The 17,565-nt window shown below is 33.0% G+C and overlaps 1 protein-coding gene across 2 annotated transcripts in view; it reads right to left on the bottom strand.

Annotated features, from left to right (window-relative positions):
* The window catches only part of STXBP5L (syntaxin binding protein 5L), a 338,252-nt gene that overhangs the window by 130,407 nt on the left and 190,280 nt on the right, over positions 1 to 17,565 (bottom strand). For both annotated transcript variants that reach the window (XM_087439668.1, XM_087439669.1), the window contains exon 14: positions 3,924 to 3,964. In XM_087439668.1, the coding sequence (XP_087295794.1) occupies positions 3,924 to 3,964 (41 nt within the window). The remainder of the gene's footprint in view (positions 1 to 3,923; positions 3,965 to 17,565) is intronic.

Raw genomic sequence — 17,565 nt, 5'->3', positions numbered from 1 at the left:
CCACAAAAGTAAAACCCAAGTAGACAAAATAAATTACATTTTAACAAGTAAGCATTCAATGTCATGCTCTCATATCAGTACAGTTTAGCTGGAGGAGGACTACAGGGAAAACATAAACATTTATTGAACATACACTATAAACTAAGGAATATGTAGGTCCTTTGTATGCATTGTCTCATGTGATCCTTAGAAAAGTCCCATGAAGTGAGTATTTTTATCCTTGTTTATTGACAAAAACACTGGGGCTCAGAAAGTTTACAATGGAAATACTGAACCTAACTCTCTACTAAGGCAGACCCCTCAATTCTTTTTTACAGTTTTCTCCTTTGATTGCTTAATGAGAGGTTGATGCTATTTGTAGAAGATTTACTCCTCTAAACAAAGTTTTAGACACTCCTTCAGATGAGAAACATTTATAATTTACCAGCTAGCAATACTGGGAGTCCAGTAATCTGTAATTATTTTAGAAAGAACCTTTTCAGAGTGGCTTTGTGTTAGGAATAGGTCAGTTATAATTTTAACAAACTTTGGGTTTGTGAATTATTTTCAGGAATATTTATTTGGGGGAATATTTTTTCCATTTTAGACCCTGATGATAACTCCCCAATAAAAAAGCTCTGATTCTACCAAGGACCCTTGAGAAAAATTCTAAAAATCTGCGAGTTCCTGCCAAAAGTGCATAATCTGAACCTAATCATGAGAAATATCAGACAAACCCAAACTGAAGGAGATTCTACAAAATAACTGGCCTGAACTTCTCAAAAATGTCAATTTCATGAAATAAAGACTCAGGAACCATTCTAGATTAAAGAAAACTCAAAAGATATAATAACTGCAATAAATGATCCTAGATTTTCTTTTAGTGTAAAAGATATTATTGGGACAACTGGCAAAAACCGAGTAAGATCTGGAGGTTATGATATCAGCTCGATACAAGGTTAACATAAGGGAAGCCATATTGTAGAAAAGAAACCATGTTGTAACTTTGAATCACCTCTGATTAACTGACATGCTCTGTGGATTTTATGGCCCCTCCCAGCTGCAATAAGTTGATAACTTTGTTCTTTTGAGTTCCTTAGGAACGTGAAGACCCCTGGGCAGAGAGTCTATACTGATAGCCATCATCAAGGACAACTGAAAGATCAGGGTATAGGGCATTACTCAGGTCTTTGATGCATATCCAATAAAACAAAAGACTATCAGAACTAAGACAAGATGTCTGCCTCCACCTGGAGATCACATGGATGCCCCACCCTGAGAGCAGATGGTTCTCCACCAGGAGACCAGCCCCTTATATAACCAGCCTGTAGTCTTTGTTCTGTAAGATGGTATTTTTGGACATTAGTTGGCCATCTTCCCCCTTGCTAGTAAGCTGTAATAAATAGTCCTTTCTCTCCTACCTCCTTGCCTCTTGACTATTGGCATGTCTTGCGGCAGACAGACGATGCCCCCCTTTGGGCAGTAACAGTTAGATGATAGTATTGTATCAATATTAATCTCCTGATTTTGATAACTACAATTTGATTATTTAAAGAATGCCTTCGTTTGTAGGAAATACACACTGAAGTATTTAGGGGCATGTGTGTTAGAGGAGCATCATGTCTGCAACTTACTCTCAAATGGTGACAAAAAGCTATATATATGTACATGTGTGAATATACGGAGGGGAGAGAGAAAAAATAAGGGAGGGGGACAGAGGTGAGGAGGGAGCGAGAGAAAGAACAAATATATTATACATTGACATTTGGGGAATCTGGCTAAAGGCTATACAACACTTCAACATTTTTTTTGCAATTTTTCTGAAAGCCTAAAATTATGTCAAACTAAAATAGTTTTTAAAATGCGCAAGGCATTGTATTAGGTGGTACAGCCCTGTTTCTGGGTCAGATGGGGTATCCCTCCCATCATTATTTGATGTGACATGGCAATGGTAAAAGGATACTGCACACAGAATTAAGGCCCCTAATTAGTTAACTTTGAGTTAATCAACCAAGATTATCTTAATTCTCCTGACATAATCAAGTGAGCCCTTTAAAATAGGGACTGGGGCCCTCCCTAAGGTTAGAGAGACACTCCCTTGCTGGCCTTGAGGCAACAAGTCACCACGAGGTCTAAAGCTGCAAGAAAATGAATTCTTCCAACAACCACATGAGCTTGGAAGAGCATTCAGCCTCAGGTGAAATTACAGCCCTAGCCAACACCTTGACTGCAGTCTCAGCAGATCTCAAGCAAAGAACCCAGCTAAACTGTACCCAGATTCCTGACACACAGAAACCATGAGATAATATAGGTATTTTACAAGCTGCTAAATTGTGGTAATTTATTACTCAGCAATTTAAAACTAATACACATAGCATAAACTCAATTATTCAAATTCAATATAGCCTTACTTCCTGTACTGGACAGAATTCCACAAAATTGGCAAACTGATATTTCTTTAATTACATCCATTAAATTGGAGATATGCTCTTATAACTGATTACACTAAAAATATTAAATATGCTGCAAACCTTTGCAATATATGTTCTGAATGTGGTAAAACAATATTTTATTTAAAAATTAAGTTCTTAAAATATTAACATGCATGCTTAAGGGTGGTATGTACTCTAATCATTAGAATGTTAAAGTGTCTTCTCACATTTTAGAAGCTAAGGAGTGACTTTCAGGTGGTGGGAATCAAGCAATGAGGTCAGTATGCAATTAATTGCGTTCCTGGAACAAACTCAGATTTACATGAAAATGTTCGTCAAAAGAAAATCTGTTTTTCTTTAGAATTTCTCCCTCAGCAATTGCTCTTTATTGTGTGAGGTCAGAAAGGAGCCTCAGAATTCATGGCTTTAAATCTTTTAATCATTTGCTCCATTGCTGAAGGACTCTAGCTTGCAGGCTAAGAGTATCATCAATATTCAACCTTCTTCCCTCTGCTTTTCTGTTTATCATAGTCTTCCTCAGAAGTTGTTCACCTCTGTAGCTTCAAATATTACTTTTATGCTGCTTTTTCATTAGTTTCCATTCTTGACTGTTCTTCCTAACTGCTAGATGTTTTTACTTGGATTTCCTGGTGTTACTACAAAATCCCAACCTCCAGAACTATCTTGTATTTCTTATTTCCAAAAGAGTTACCTATATCTTACTGACTTAGAGTCATTGCTCATTTTTTCTCTCTTCCCATTCCTGTCAAAATTTTAACTATCTTTCAAAACTCACATGAAATATTACCCATCAAAATACTCTTCCTGTATCTACCTAGTTCAAATAAAGCTCTCATTTCTGATAACAAACAGAATTTGGGTTGTACTACATTTAGAGTTCTTATCATATTGTTTGCCCTGTAGTTATATACGTGCATTCCTTTATCTATTCTAGTGACTATAAGTTTTCTGAAGGGTATGTATGGGTATAATCAAGTCTTAAATATCTTTGCATGCCCTTTAACATTGAGCAGAGTACCTTATTTATTCCTTAAATTATGTAATTCTCAAGAATTTGAAAAGAAATTTCACATTTATCAAACAATTTCTTTTGATTGTCCCAGGACTTGGTAGACAAGTGGGAAAGAAAAGTGAAGACTAGTGGGATAAAAGCACTTTTCCAAGACCACAGAGCTAGGAGGTGAAATGAATTTCTTAAACAGAGTTATTCTGACAAAGTTTGGTACATTTTTCAATGTACCTTGCCTCTTGAAAATATAATGGGTTGCTGATAAAGAGTGACTTCAGGCCTGTTTATATTATAGAAGAAAAATACAGTAGAGATAATATTTAAACTCATCAAATAATATAGGAAATGAATTTTTGTAACACAGCCATGTATGGGTACTAAAAATGTATCTGAAATGTTAATTGCCCAAACCAAAAAGTGGTGAATGGCTATGAGTAAAAATTAACCAAGTGTTTTCTGTTATAGAGAAACTTAAAACTTACTTGCAGAAGCATCCCAAAATTTTATTGATCCATCTGCATGACTAGATAGGAAATAAATTAGCATTAATTAAAGTATAGTAAATAAAAAGATCATAATCATTCTAAACATACAAAAACTTGAGCTGCTGTTAAAATTCAATTCAAAAATACCATTCCAATGAAAACTAATGTATGCTAAACCATTTCTAAGCTCAAAACAATGATTTATTTTTTAAACAATACATGAAAATCTAAATTTAAAAAGAACAATAATTACTTAGATTTTACTGTGAAGTTTTTTTGTGTAATAGAGAGCAATGAAAACTGGCCTATGGAAAATGAACAATTTATTTTTATATAAAATTGTTTACACTCAATAAAAATGATACTTGAGTTAATTCTGATTACATTAAAATAATTTTGAAATGAGTTTCATAGTGAAATTAAAGTTAAGCTTCAAAAACATAAAAAGCAAATCCTTAAACCTATCTAGAGTTGTATCATTATTTGGTAATAACATAACATCAATTATATAAAAACTCATCTAGAAATAAAGAGGACAGAATTCTCCCCAACACATTTTATGAGGTCAGCTTTATCCTGACACCAAAACCGGGAAAAACGTTCCAAGAAAAGAAAATTACAAACCAATATCCCTTGAGCATAAATCTAAAAATTGTCAACAAAATATTAGCAAATCAAATCAAGAAATACATAGAAAGGATAATACATCATGACTAAGTGAGGTTTATCCCAGGAACGCAAGGCCAGTTAAACATTCAAAAAAAAAAAAAAAAATCAGTCACCATATTATAATACATCACACTGACAGATTAAAGAAGAAAAACCATATGATCATCTCAATAAATGCATAAAAACCATTTGACAAAAATTCACCATCCATTCATGAAAAAAACTCTTAATAAACTAGGAACAGAGGAAACTTCTTCAACCTGATAAAGGGCTTTTAGGAACAAGCTACAGATGTTGTCTAATATACATAATGGTGAAAGAGATAGAATACTTTCCACCTAAGATCAAGAACAAAGGAAAAATGTTCATTCTCGCCGATCTTATTCAACATCATACTGGAGGTCCTAACTACTGCAACAAGGGAAGAAAAAGAAATAAAAGGAATAAAGATTGAAAACAAAGAAATAAAATTCTATTTGCAGATCACATGATTGGCTATGTAGAAAATCCCAAAGAATCTACACAAAGGATACTAGAACTCATATATGAGTTTAGCACAACTGTAAGATACAAAGTCAACGTACAAAAATCAATTGTATTTCTATGTAATAGCAATGAACATTTGGAAACTGAAATTACAAAAGAGTACCATTTACAATAGCACCAAAAAACATGAAATGCCTACATATAAACTAACACAATTTGTGCTAGATCTGCATGCTCAAAACTCTAAGATGCTGATCAAAGAAATCAAACAAGGCATAAATAAATGGAGAAATATAATGTATTCTTAAATTATAAGACTTACTAGATGTCAGTTCTCCCCAGATGATGTATAGATTCAATGTAACCTCAATTGAAATATGACAAAAATTTTTTTGTAGAAATAAACAAACTGATTCTAAAATTTATATGGAAAAGTAAAAGAATTAGAATACCCAAGGAAATTTAAAAAAATTTTTCAAAGTTGGAGTACTGAAACTACCTAACTTTAAGTCTCATTCTAAAGCTACCATAAACTTATTGTTATTGGTGAAAAAAATAGACATATATATAAATGGAACAGAGTAGATAGTCCAGAAATTGACCCACACATATATGGTCACTTGATTTTTTTGAGAGGGTTGTAGTTGCTAATTGAGTGCCTTTATTTTGTTAACAGCATTATTAAGATATAATTTACATACCATAAAATTCACCCAATATAAATGTACAGTTTGATAATTTTTAGTAAATTGAATACAGTTGTCACCATAATCTAGTTTTAGAAAATTTCCATCACCTCCAAAAGTTACCTCATGCCAATATGCAATCTTCTTTTCCATCTCCAGTAGATATCCACTGATCTACTTTCTGCCTGTATAGATTTATTTTGTTTTCTTAGAATTTTTATATAAGTGGAACCCACACAATATTTACTTTTTTTGTGTCTATATCTTTCATTTAGCATAATGTTTTTGAGGATAATCCCTATTGTTGCATGTATCGGTAATGTGTTCCTTTTTATTGCTGAATAGTATTCCATTGTATGGATATACCCCATTTTGTTTACCCATTTACCGGTTGACGACCATTTGGTTTGTTTTCAGTTTTTGGCTACTATAAATAAAGCTGTTATGAATGCTTTGTATGTTTATGTACTCTAATTATTCACTTATAGATATAACAAAAAAAAAACTTTATTACCGAAAAATTCTGTAGGATGATGGTCTGAGACTCTATACTCTAACTACCTTTAATTCTATTTTATTTTTTATCATGCAATATTGTATATGCAAAGAACAATATATGTAATTGTCTTGACATGAGTACAGCCATGTTTGGCCGTTCCATGGACCTACAGCCACTAGCATACAAAGGAATATAAAGCGGCTTTCTATGTGGTGAAAACTGGCCCTTCTCCAGGGGACTGGCCCTTCTCCCACAGAGATAGTTGCAATTTGTAAGATTACAAGACTCTTTGGGCATTGTAGCCTGGAGCAGACTGGCCATCTGTGCTGGGCTGGGACAATAGCCAAGGGGCTCAATGCACGTACACAACTGATAACCATTTGTGCATGAGAACACCAAATGCTTACTCGGCAAAAGCTTACTCTGGAGATTACTCATACTATATAAGCTGCTAGAACCTGGGGCCTAATGAGAGTCTCGCCTGTGGGGGAGACGCCTTGCCCAGGACTTCTTTCCATTGGCACTCCCACCTAGCCGTGTCACTTAAAGGGACTCTCCCTGGTGTAAGAGCGTGGATGTTGTAAGTACCCAATCTGATTTTTCTCTCTCAGTCGATCAGATGTTGTTTCCCTTTGGCCGATCTGATATTTCTCTTCTTGGTGGATCTGATCTTGTTTCCCTTCGATCGGTCTGATGTTTCTCCTTTTCAGCTGATCTGATGTTGTTTCCTCTTTTTATTGACCTATTCGGATCTATTTGCTGACTTTTGCCTTTACCCTTCCCTATATAATAAAGTGTGCATTCAGTCCATTTGTTTGGGTTGGAAAGTTTCTTTTATGCCTCCGATCGAATCCACTGAACCTCTCAAAACAGTAATATAGATTTAATATATAGAATATAATTATATTGAAATTCTGTAAGTCAGCCATCCAAACAAAGAACTAACATTACTAATAACTTGTGCTCCTCTATTTTTTTAATTGAGGTATAATTGACATACAACATTATATTAGTTTCAGGTATACAACATGATTTGATATTTGCACATAGTGTGAAATGATCACAATAAATCTAGTTAACATCCATCATCATACATAGTTATAGGACTTTTTTCCTGTGATGAGAAATTTAAAGATCTACTCTCTTAGCAACTTTCAAATATGCAATACAGTATTATTAACTACAGTCATCATGCTGTACATTACATCCCCATTGTTTGTTTATTTTATAGCAATTTCTTTCTGTGTTAAGCATTTTCTATTAGATTCTAGAGTTCTGAAAAATTTGATTCCATTTTTGCCAACTTAATCATTTCTTTAGTGGAAGGACCAAGGGCTACTCAGACATTTTCAGTGATGTAACTTCTTGATATTTTAAAATAAATTTTTAGTTTAATTATAACACACAGCACGAATCAAAAGATTACAGTACAACAAAGTGTCACAAAGTGAACACATCTGTATCTCTAGATCAAATTGGGAAAAAAATTGATATCTTTACAATACTGAGTCTAATTAAAGACCACGGTATATCTCTCTACATATTTGTCTTTTCCTACTTCTCAATTTGTTTCACAATTTTCATTGAAGATATCTTGCATATCTTTTGTTAGGTTTATTTCTAGATTATGTGATTTTTTTGGATGCTATTTTAAATTGTATAATTTTGGATTTTTTATTTTATAATTGTTGCTAGTATATAGAAATATTGTTGAATTTTGTATACTGATGTATTCAGTGACTCGCTAAAGTCTTTTTAAAGTTTATTTGCTAAGTTAAATAGTTTATTTGTACATTATTTTGCAATTTCCACATACATAATCATGCTGTCTCTGAGTAACAACAGTTTATATCTTCCTTTCCAATCTCTATATTTTTATTTCCATTTTTTGCCTTATTGAACTGGTTAGGTCTCCAAGTTTAATGTTGAATATCAGGGGTGACAGCAGGCACCCTTGTCTCATTCTCTATATAGGGGGAAAGGCTTTAAATATTTCACAAATAAGTACAATATTTGCTTTAGTTGTTTGTTGTTTTTTTTAATAGAAACTGTTTTTCAGACTATAGAATTTCCCTTATATTCCTAGCTTGCTAGGTTTTATAATGACAGATGATGAATTTTATCAAATTCTCATTTAATTATATGATCATGAGATTTTTCAAATTTTTTTACATACTGAGGTGAATTACATTGAGTTTTTTTAGAAGGTTAAACCAGCATTGCATTCCTGGAATAAAACTGACTTGGTTTTTATATTTCACTGAATTCTATTGGCTAACAATTTACTTAGGAGTTTTGCATCTATATTCATGAAAGAGATTGGCCTATAAATTTCCTTTCTTGTGATGTACTTGCCAGGTTTTGGTATAAAAAATATGCTGGCCTCATAAAAAGAGTTTAGGCATATTTCCTCTTTCTATTCTCTGGAAGATTTTGTGAAAGGTTGGTAGTATTCTTTCTTAAATGTTTACAAGAATTCCCCAAAGAAGATATCTGGCCCTGGGTTGTCTTTGTGGAAGGTTTTAAATTTTGATTCAATTCCTTTAATAGATATATTATTATTCATATTTTCTATTTCTTCTAGTGCCAGGTTTGGTAAGTAGTATTTTTTCCTAAAAATTTTCTTTCTCAAATTTTGCTACTATAACGTTGGTCATAAACATCCTCTTATCTTTCAATTGATGGTAAGACTTTAGTGAATCCTCTTTTTCATTCTTGATATTAAAGTTTGTTCTGGGGCTGGCCTGGTGGTGCAGGCGGTTAAGTGCGCGTGCCCCGTTGCGGCGGCCCAGGGTTTGCCGGTTCGGATCCTGGGCGCGCACCGATGCACCGCTTGGTGAGCCATGCTGTGGCAGTGTCCCATATAAAGTGGAGGAAGATGGGCACGGATGTTAGCCCAGGGCCAGTCTTCCTCAGCAAAAAAAGAGGAGGATTGGCAGATGTTAGCACAGGGCTGATCTTCCTCACAAAAATAAATAAATAAAGTTTGTTCCTTCTATTTTTCCTGACAATCTTACAAACCTTCACCAACTTTATTATTTATTTCCATAACCCAACTTTAGCTTTGTTGATCTTTGATATTGTACATTTGCATTCTCTTTCATTAATTTTTATTCTCAACATTATTATTTTCTTTTTGGGATAACTTTGCTATAATTACTAACTTAAATAATTAGATTACTAAATTTTAGTCTTTCTTCTTATTAACATATAGTTACGGGTATAAGTTTACTTCAGAACATAGATTTAGATCTAGCCACACATAATGATGTATTGTATTTTCACTATCTTTCTGTTTGAGATACTTAAAAAATTTCTATTGTGATTTCTCCATTAACCACTAAGTTAGTTGGGAGTAAATTGCTTAATTTTGAAAAACTGGGAGTTTTCCTTATATATGTTTGTCATGCATTTCTAGTTTAATTCTCCTGTGATCAGAGGACATCTTATATATGATTACAATCCTTTGACATTTATTAGCACTTGTATTATGGCCCTGCATGAGGTCAGTTTTAGTCTGTGTCCCATGTGCACTTGAAAAGAATATAAATTCTTGAGTTGTAGAGTGTAATGTTCTAACCATGTCAGTTAAGTCAGGTTTATTAATCATGCTTTTGAAAACTTCTTTATTATTATGGATTTTCTCTGATTTTTGTAATAATTTGTCCCATTTATTGCAGAATTGTCTATATCTCCTTTCTGTCAAATTTTGCTTTGTATATTTTGAGGCTCTGAACTCAAAATTCTGGTGGATTCATCCTTTTACTATTTTGAAATAGTCCCTTTTACCTGTGGTAATGCTTCTTGCTTTAAAGTTTACTGTGGTAGGCAAAATTCTAAAATGTTCCCCAGGATTCCTGCCTCCTGGGATACTCCTGTATAAGCCCGGGGACTGTGAATATGATACAGAATATATAACTCCCATGATAGTTATATTATGTTGACTTCCAAGAAAGGAAGACTATTTGGATGGACCTGACATGATCACGTGAGCCCTATAAATACAGGTCTAGAGGTCAAAGATGGAAGAAGTCTGAGATTTGAAGCATGAGAAGTACTAGATGCATTGTTACTAGCTTGAAGGTGGAGGGAGCCACATGGCAAGGAATGCAGGCAGCCTCTGGGAGCCAAGATGGCCCCCACTGACAGCCATCAAGGAAATGGAGACCTCAGTCCTACAAACACAAGGAACTAAATTCTTCTAACAAAAAGACAGAGTTTGGAAGCAGATTTTTCCTTCAGAGCTTCCAGATGACAACTCAGCCTGGCTGACCCACTGATTTCAGTCTCATGATACCTTGAATAGAGATTCCAATCATGCAGTGCCAGATGTCTGACCTATAGAGCTGTGAGTTAATAAATGGATGTTGTTTTAAGCTGCTAGGTTTAGGGTGATTTGTTATGCAGCAGTCAAAAACTACTTTTGATATAAGTAGAGCTATACCAATGTTTTTAAGTGTTTACATGGTATAATTTTTCATACATTTACTTTCAAATTTTTAGTATACATATATTTAATGTGTCTCTCATAAGCAGCTTAGAGTTTGGCTTTATTTTTTTATTCAGACTGACAGTCTTTGTCTTATAATTGGAAAATTCAGTCAAATTATATTTAGTGTAATTACTGATATATCTGGATTTAAATATACCATCCTCACAATTATATTCTATTTGTCTAACCTATTCTGTCTTCTTTCTCTTTCCTTTCTGTCCTTTTAAGAATTAATCACATTTTAAAATATTATTCTATTTTATTAGTTTTTAGGTATCATATTCTTGTACTATCATTTTAGTGGTTACTACAGATATTACAAAATTGATCCTTAAATTAAGAGTCCAGATTAAACTGGTAGTTTACATGTTCCCAGACAAAGCAAGAATGTTAAATATTTTATCTCTATTTTCCTCTCTCCCATCTTTTGTGCTATCATTAAAATGTATTTTCATTCTACGTCACAATATTATTAAAAATTATTAGACATTTTAATACTTATACCAAAACATAATACTATTGTTCTTTTAAAAAGTCAATATTTATTTAGATTTATTCCTATGTTTACTTTTTTCCATTATTCTTATTTAATTTATGCATCTCTATTATTCTATTTGATATTGTTTTCCTTTTATCTAAAGCATTCCCTTTAGGTTTGTTTTCTATTAGTGCAGTTCTGCTGGCAACAAATTCTCTCAACATTTGTTAGAAAAAAACATTTGCCTTCATACTTGAAGGATAGTTTTTCTAAGCATGAAATTCTACATTGGTAATTTTTTTCAGCACTATAGAGATGTCATTCCAATACCTTCTGTTTTCACCATTTCTGTTAAGAAAATCAACTCTCAATCCTTATGTTGCTCCTTTTAAGGTAAAATATCTTCACCTCTGGCTGCTTTCCAGAACATTTTTCCTTGTGCTTTATTTTCATCAGTTTTACTGCAATCCGTGTAAATGGTTTTCTTCTTATTGACTCTGCTTTCAGTTTTTAGGACTTCTTGAATTTGTGTCTCAATGGAAAAATCATAGCTATTATCATTCAACAATTTATTCTGCTTTATTCTCTATCTCCTTCTTGTGTCTCCAATAACACATATGTTTAAACTTCTTTACCATGTATCATCTATCTCTTATGCTTTTATTATTTTTCTTTGTGGTTCCATCTGGATATTGTCTACTCACTGTCTTCCAGTTTACTAATCCTCTTTTAAGCTGTGACTACATGCTGTTAAAACTATTTGTTTAGTTCTTATTTTCAGTTATAATAACTTTCAGTTTTATAATTTACATTGATTCTTTTTTTTTATTCTGGCCAAAAACACATAATATAAAATTTGCCATCTTAACCATTTTTAAGTGTATAGTACAGTAGTGTTAACTAGCACATTGCTGGGAAGATTTCTAGAATTTTTCCATCTAGCAAAATTGAACTCCACATCCATCAAACAATTCCCTTTTGCCCACTCTCCCTGCCCATAGCAACCACCATCATACTTTCTGTCTCTATTCATTTGCCAATTCTAGGTATCTCATATAAGTAGAATGATGCAGTATTTGTCTTTTTGAGACTGGCTTATTTTACTTAGCCTAATTTCCATGAAGTTCACATACAACATGATGTCCTTCTTTTTTAAGACTAAATTGAATAATGTTACACTGTATGTAATACAACATTTTGTAAATCCATTCATCTGTTGATGGCCATTTAGGTTGTTTCCATCTCTCAGCTACTGTGAATAATGCTGCAATGTACATGAGTGTGCATGTATGTCTTTGATATCCTGTTTTCAATTCTTTTGAATACGTACCCAGAAGTGGGATTGCTGGATCATACAGTAATTCTAATTTTACTTTTTTCAGGAAACTATATACTGTTTTCCATAGCAGCTGCACCATTTTACATTCTAATCAATAATGCACAAAGGGTCTAATTTCTCCACGTCTTTGCCAACCCTTGTTATTTTCTGTTTCTTGTTGCTGTTGTTTTATAGTGTCATCCTAATAGGGGTAAAGTGATATCTCATTGTGGTTTGGATGTGCATTTCCCTGATGAGTAGTGATGTTGATATCTTTTCATATGCTTGTTAGCTATTTGTATATATCCTTTGGAGAAATATCTATTCAAGTCTTTTGCCCATTTTTAATTGGATTTTTTGTTGTTATTATTCAGTTGTAGGAGTTCTTTACATATTCTAGATATTAACCCCTTATCAGATACATGGTTTGTAAATATCTTCTCCCTTTCCAAAAGTTGCCTTTTCACTCTCTTGATTGTCTCCTTTGCTTCAAAAAAGTTTTTAAGTTTGAGGTAGTCCAATTTGTCATTTTTGCTTTGATCACTTGTGTTTTTGGTGTCACAAGCAAAATATAATTGCCAAATCCAGTGTCATGAAGGTTTTCCCTGTTTTCTTCTAGGAGTTTTATAGTTTCAGGTTTTATATTTAGGTTTTTCCATTTTGAGTTGATTTTTGGTGTAAAGTAAGGGTGCAACTTTATTCTTTTGCATGTGCAAATTCTGTTTTCCCAAAATCATTTGTTGAAGAGACTATCCTTTCCCCATTGTATAGCTTTGGTACCATTATCAAAGATTTGACCATATTGGTGATGGTTTATTTGCGAGTTCTCTAGTCTGTTCCAATGGTCTATATGTCTGTCTTTATGCCAGTACCACACTGTTCTGATTACTTTGTAATATGTTTCGATTAGCTTGTATCATGTTTTGAAATCAGGAAGTGTGAGGACTCTAGCTTTGTTTTTCTTTCTCTGGATTGTTTTGGATATCTGGTGTTCTTTGAGATTCCATATTAATTTTAGGATGGTTTTTTTTCTATTTCTGCAAAAAAAGCCATTGGGACTCTGATAAGGATTTGCACCGAATCTGTAGACTGCTTTGGGTAGTATGGACATTTTTAACAATATTAAATCTACTCCATGAGCATGTGATATCTTTCCATTTATTTGAGTTGTCTTTAATTTCTTTCATCAGTGTTTTGTAGGTTTTATTATATAAGAGTTTTGCCTCCTTGGTTAAGTTTATTCCTAAATATTTTATTCTTTTTGATGCTATTGTAAATGGGATTGTTCTCTTAATTTTCTTTCAGATTGTTCATCGTTAGTGCACAGAAATGTAACTGATTCTGTGTGTTGATTTTGTATCCTGCAAATTTGCTGTATTTGTTTATTAATTCTAACAGTTTTTTTGTGGAAACTTATGAGTTTTCTACATACAAGATCATGTCATCTACAAACAGAGATAATTCCACTCTGATTTGGATGCCTTTTATTTATTTTTCTTGCCTGATTGCTCTACCTAGGTCTTCCAGAATTATGTTGAATAGAGTCATGAGAGTGGGCATCCCTCCCAGTTTTTCACCATTGAATATGATGTTAGCTGTGTGATTTTCTTGTATGACTTTTACTATGTTGTGGCAATTTCCTTATATTACTAGTTTGTTAAATGTTTAATAATGAAAGCATGTTGAATTTTATCAAATGCTTTTTCTGCATCATCTGAGACGATCAGGTGGTGTATCATATTGATTGATTTTCATATGTTGAAACATCGCACATTCTAGGGATAAATTCCATTTGGATATGATGTATAACCCTTTTGATATGTAGCTGAATTCAATTTGCTAGTATTTTGTTGAGGATTTTTGCATTGATATTCATTGGGGATATTATTCTGTAGTTTTCTTTTCTGATAGTATCTTTGTCTGATTTTGTGGCAGAGTAATGCTGGCCTTATAGAATGAGTCTGGAAGTATTCCCCCCTTTACAATTTTTTGGAAGAGTTTGAGAAGGACTGGTATTAATTCTTCTTCACATGTTTGGTAGAATTCTCCAGTGAAGCCATCTAGTCCTGGGCTTTTCTTTGTTCGGAAGTTTTTTATTACTTATTCAATATCCTTACTAAGTGATAGGTCTGTTCAGATTTTTTTATTTCTTCATGATTCAGTCTTGGTAGGTTGGATGTTTCCAGAAATTCACCCATTTCTTCGAGGTTAAACAGTTTGTTTCTGTGGCATCAATTGTAATGTCTCCTCTTTCACTTCTGATATTTGTTGAGACTTTTCTCTTTTCTCTTAGTCTAATTAAGAGTTTGTCAATTTCATTGATCTCTTAAAAAAACAATTAGTTTTTATTATTTTTTCTGTTGTTTTTCTATTCTGTATTTCATTTTTGTTTATTTCTTCTCTAATCTTTATTATTTCCTTCCTTCTGCTGACTTTGGGTTTAGTTTTTCTTCTTTTTCTACTCCTTTGAGGTGTACACTTAGGTTGTTGATTTGAGATCTTTTATTTAATGTTGGCATTTATTACTATAAACTTCTCAGAGGTTTACTTATAAAGCCCTTAGTAGTGCTTTTGCTGCATTCCATAAGTTTTGGTATGCTGTATTTTCATATTCATTTATCTAAAGATATTTTCCAATTTCCTTGTGATTTTTTCTTTGACCCATTGGTTGTCCAAGAGGGTGTTTTTTAATTTCCACATATTTGTGGATTTTCCATTCTTCCTTTTGCTATTGATTTCTAGTTTCATTTCATTGTGGTTGTAAAAGATACTTGTCATGGTTTCAATCTTCTCAAATATGTTCAGACTTGTTTTGTGGCCTTACGTGATCTATCCTAGAGAATATTTCATGTGTACTTGAGAAGAATGTGTATTCTGCTGTTGTTGGTTGGAGTGTTCTGTACATGTCTGTTAGATCCAATTGGCCTATAGTGTTGTTCAAGTACTCTGTTTCCTTATTGATGTTCTGTCTGAATGATCTATTCATTACTGCAAGTGGTGAATTAAAATCTCCTAATATTTTTGTGTTACTACCTATTCCTCTCTCCAATTCTGTCAATGTTTGCTTTATATATTTGGGTGCCTTGTTGTTAGGTACATATATATTTATAACTTTTATTTCTTCCTGGTGAATTGACTATTTCATCATTATATATTGTCCTTCTTTGTCTCTTATGACAGTTTTTGGCTTAAAGTCTATTTGTCTGATAAAAGTATGGTCACCCCTGCTCTCTTTTGGTTAGCATTTGCATGGAATATCTTTATGCATCCTTTCACTTTCAGCCTATGTATGTCTTTATATCTAAAGTGAGTCTCATGTAATAGCATATAGTTGGATCTCTTTTTATCCACTCAACCACTCTACGTCTTTTGATTTGGGAGTTTAATCCATTTATATTTAAAGAAATTACTGATATGAGAGGACTTACTATTGACATTTTAAAATTGTTTCCTATCTTGTATTTATTTTGCCCCTTGTTTCCTTTCTTGCTGCTTTCCTTTGTGTTTCATTGATTTTTGGAAGTGACACACTTTGATTCCTTTCTCATTTTCTTTTGTGCATAATCTAGAGGTATTTTCTTTGTGGTTATCATGTGTATTAGATAAAACATCTTATACTTATACTGATCTATTTTAAAGTGATAACCACTAAACTTCAATTGCATATAAAAACCCTACTCCTTTACATTTCTCCCCCACTTTATGTTATCAATGTCAACAATTACATCTTTCTATATTTTGTAACCATTAATATAGTTTTATAGTTAAAGTTTTTTAAAAATGCTTTTATCTTTTAAATTTGTATACTTGAACTTAAAATGATTTACATACCACCACTGCAGCATTATAGGATTCTGTTTTTGTCTATATGTTTACCTTTACCAGGCAGCTTTATATTTTCATATGCTTTCATTTTGTTGTCTAGTGTCCATTCATTTCAACTTTAAGGACTCCCTTTAGCAATTCTTGTAAGGCACGTGTAGTGGTGATAAATGTTCTCAGCTTTTGTTATCTTGGAAGGTCTTCATTTCTCCTTTGAAGTACACTTTTCCATCTGTAGTATTCATGCCTGGCTTTGTTTTTTCTTCATGCACTTTGAATATATTATCTCACTCCCTTCTAGCCTGTAATGTTTCTGCTGAGAAATCCACTGATAATCTTATGAGAGTTTCCATATACATGAATAGCTTTTCTGTTGCTGCTTTCAAGGTTCTTTCTTTGTCTTTGACAATTTGATTATAATGTGTCTCAGTGTGGGCCTCTTTGGGTTCATCTTCCTTAGAGAATATTGAGCTTCTTGAATTTGGATGTCCATTTACTTCCTCAGATTTGGGAAGTTTTCAGCCATTATTTCTTCATATAAGTTCTCTGCCCCATTCTGTCTGTCTTCTCCTTCTGGAACTTCCATAATGCTTATATTGGTCTGCTTAATGATATGCCATAAGTCTTTTAGGCATTCTTCACTTGTCTTCATTCTTTTTTCTTTTTCTTTCTCTGACTCAATAATTTCATATCACCTATCTTCAAGTTTGCTGATTCTTTCTTGTGATTAATTAAGTCTTTTGTTGATCCCTTCTAGTAAATTTTTCAATTTAGTTATTTATTCTTCGGCTCCTGAATTTCTTTTTGGGTTTTTTTTAATAGTTTCTATATCTTTGTTGATATTCCCATTTCATTCATGCATCATTTTGCTGATTTTGTTTAGTTGTCTATCTGTATTCTCTTGTAGTGGATTGAGCTTCTTTAAGACAATTATTTTGAATTGTTTGTCAGGTAATTCACAAATCTCCATTTCTTTAGGGTTAGTTTCTGGACATTTAGTTTGTTCCTTTGATTGGACCATGTTTCCCTGTTTCTTGTTATTTCTTCTTGTGAATTTAGCATTTGAAAATACAGCCACCTCTAATGGACTGGCTTTGTACAGAGGAAAACCTCCAATAGTCAGCCCAGCTAGAGATCCTGGGGAGCTCTCAAACATTTAATGGATATGCGTCTTCTCTGGGCTTATGTG

The sequence above is a fragment of the Ceratotherium simum genome, chromosome 15 (genome assembly GCF_057802395.1).
Source record: "Ceratotherium simum simum isolate JZ-2026a chromosome 15, ASM5780239v1, whole genome shotgun sequence".
Lineage (NCBI taxonomy): Eukaryota > Metazoa > Chordata > Mammalia > Perissodactyla > Rhinocerotidae > Ceratotherium > Ceratotherium simum.
The sequence above is the reverse complement of the archived record's forward strand: the minus strand, read 5'-3'. Positions and strand labels throughout refer to the sequence as shown.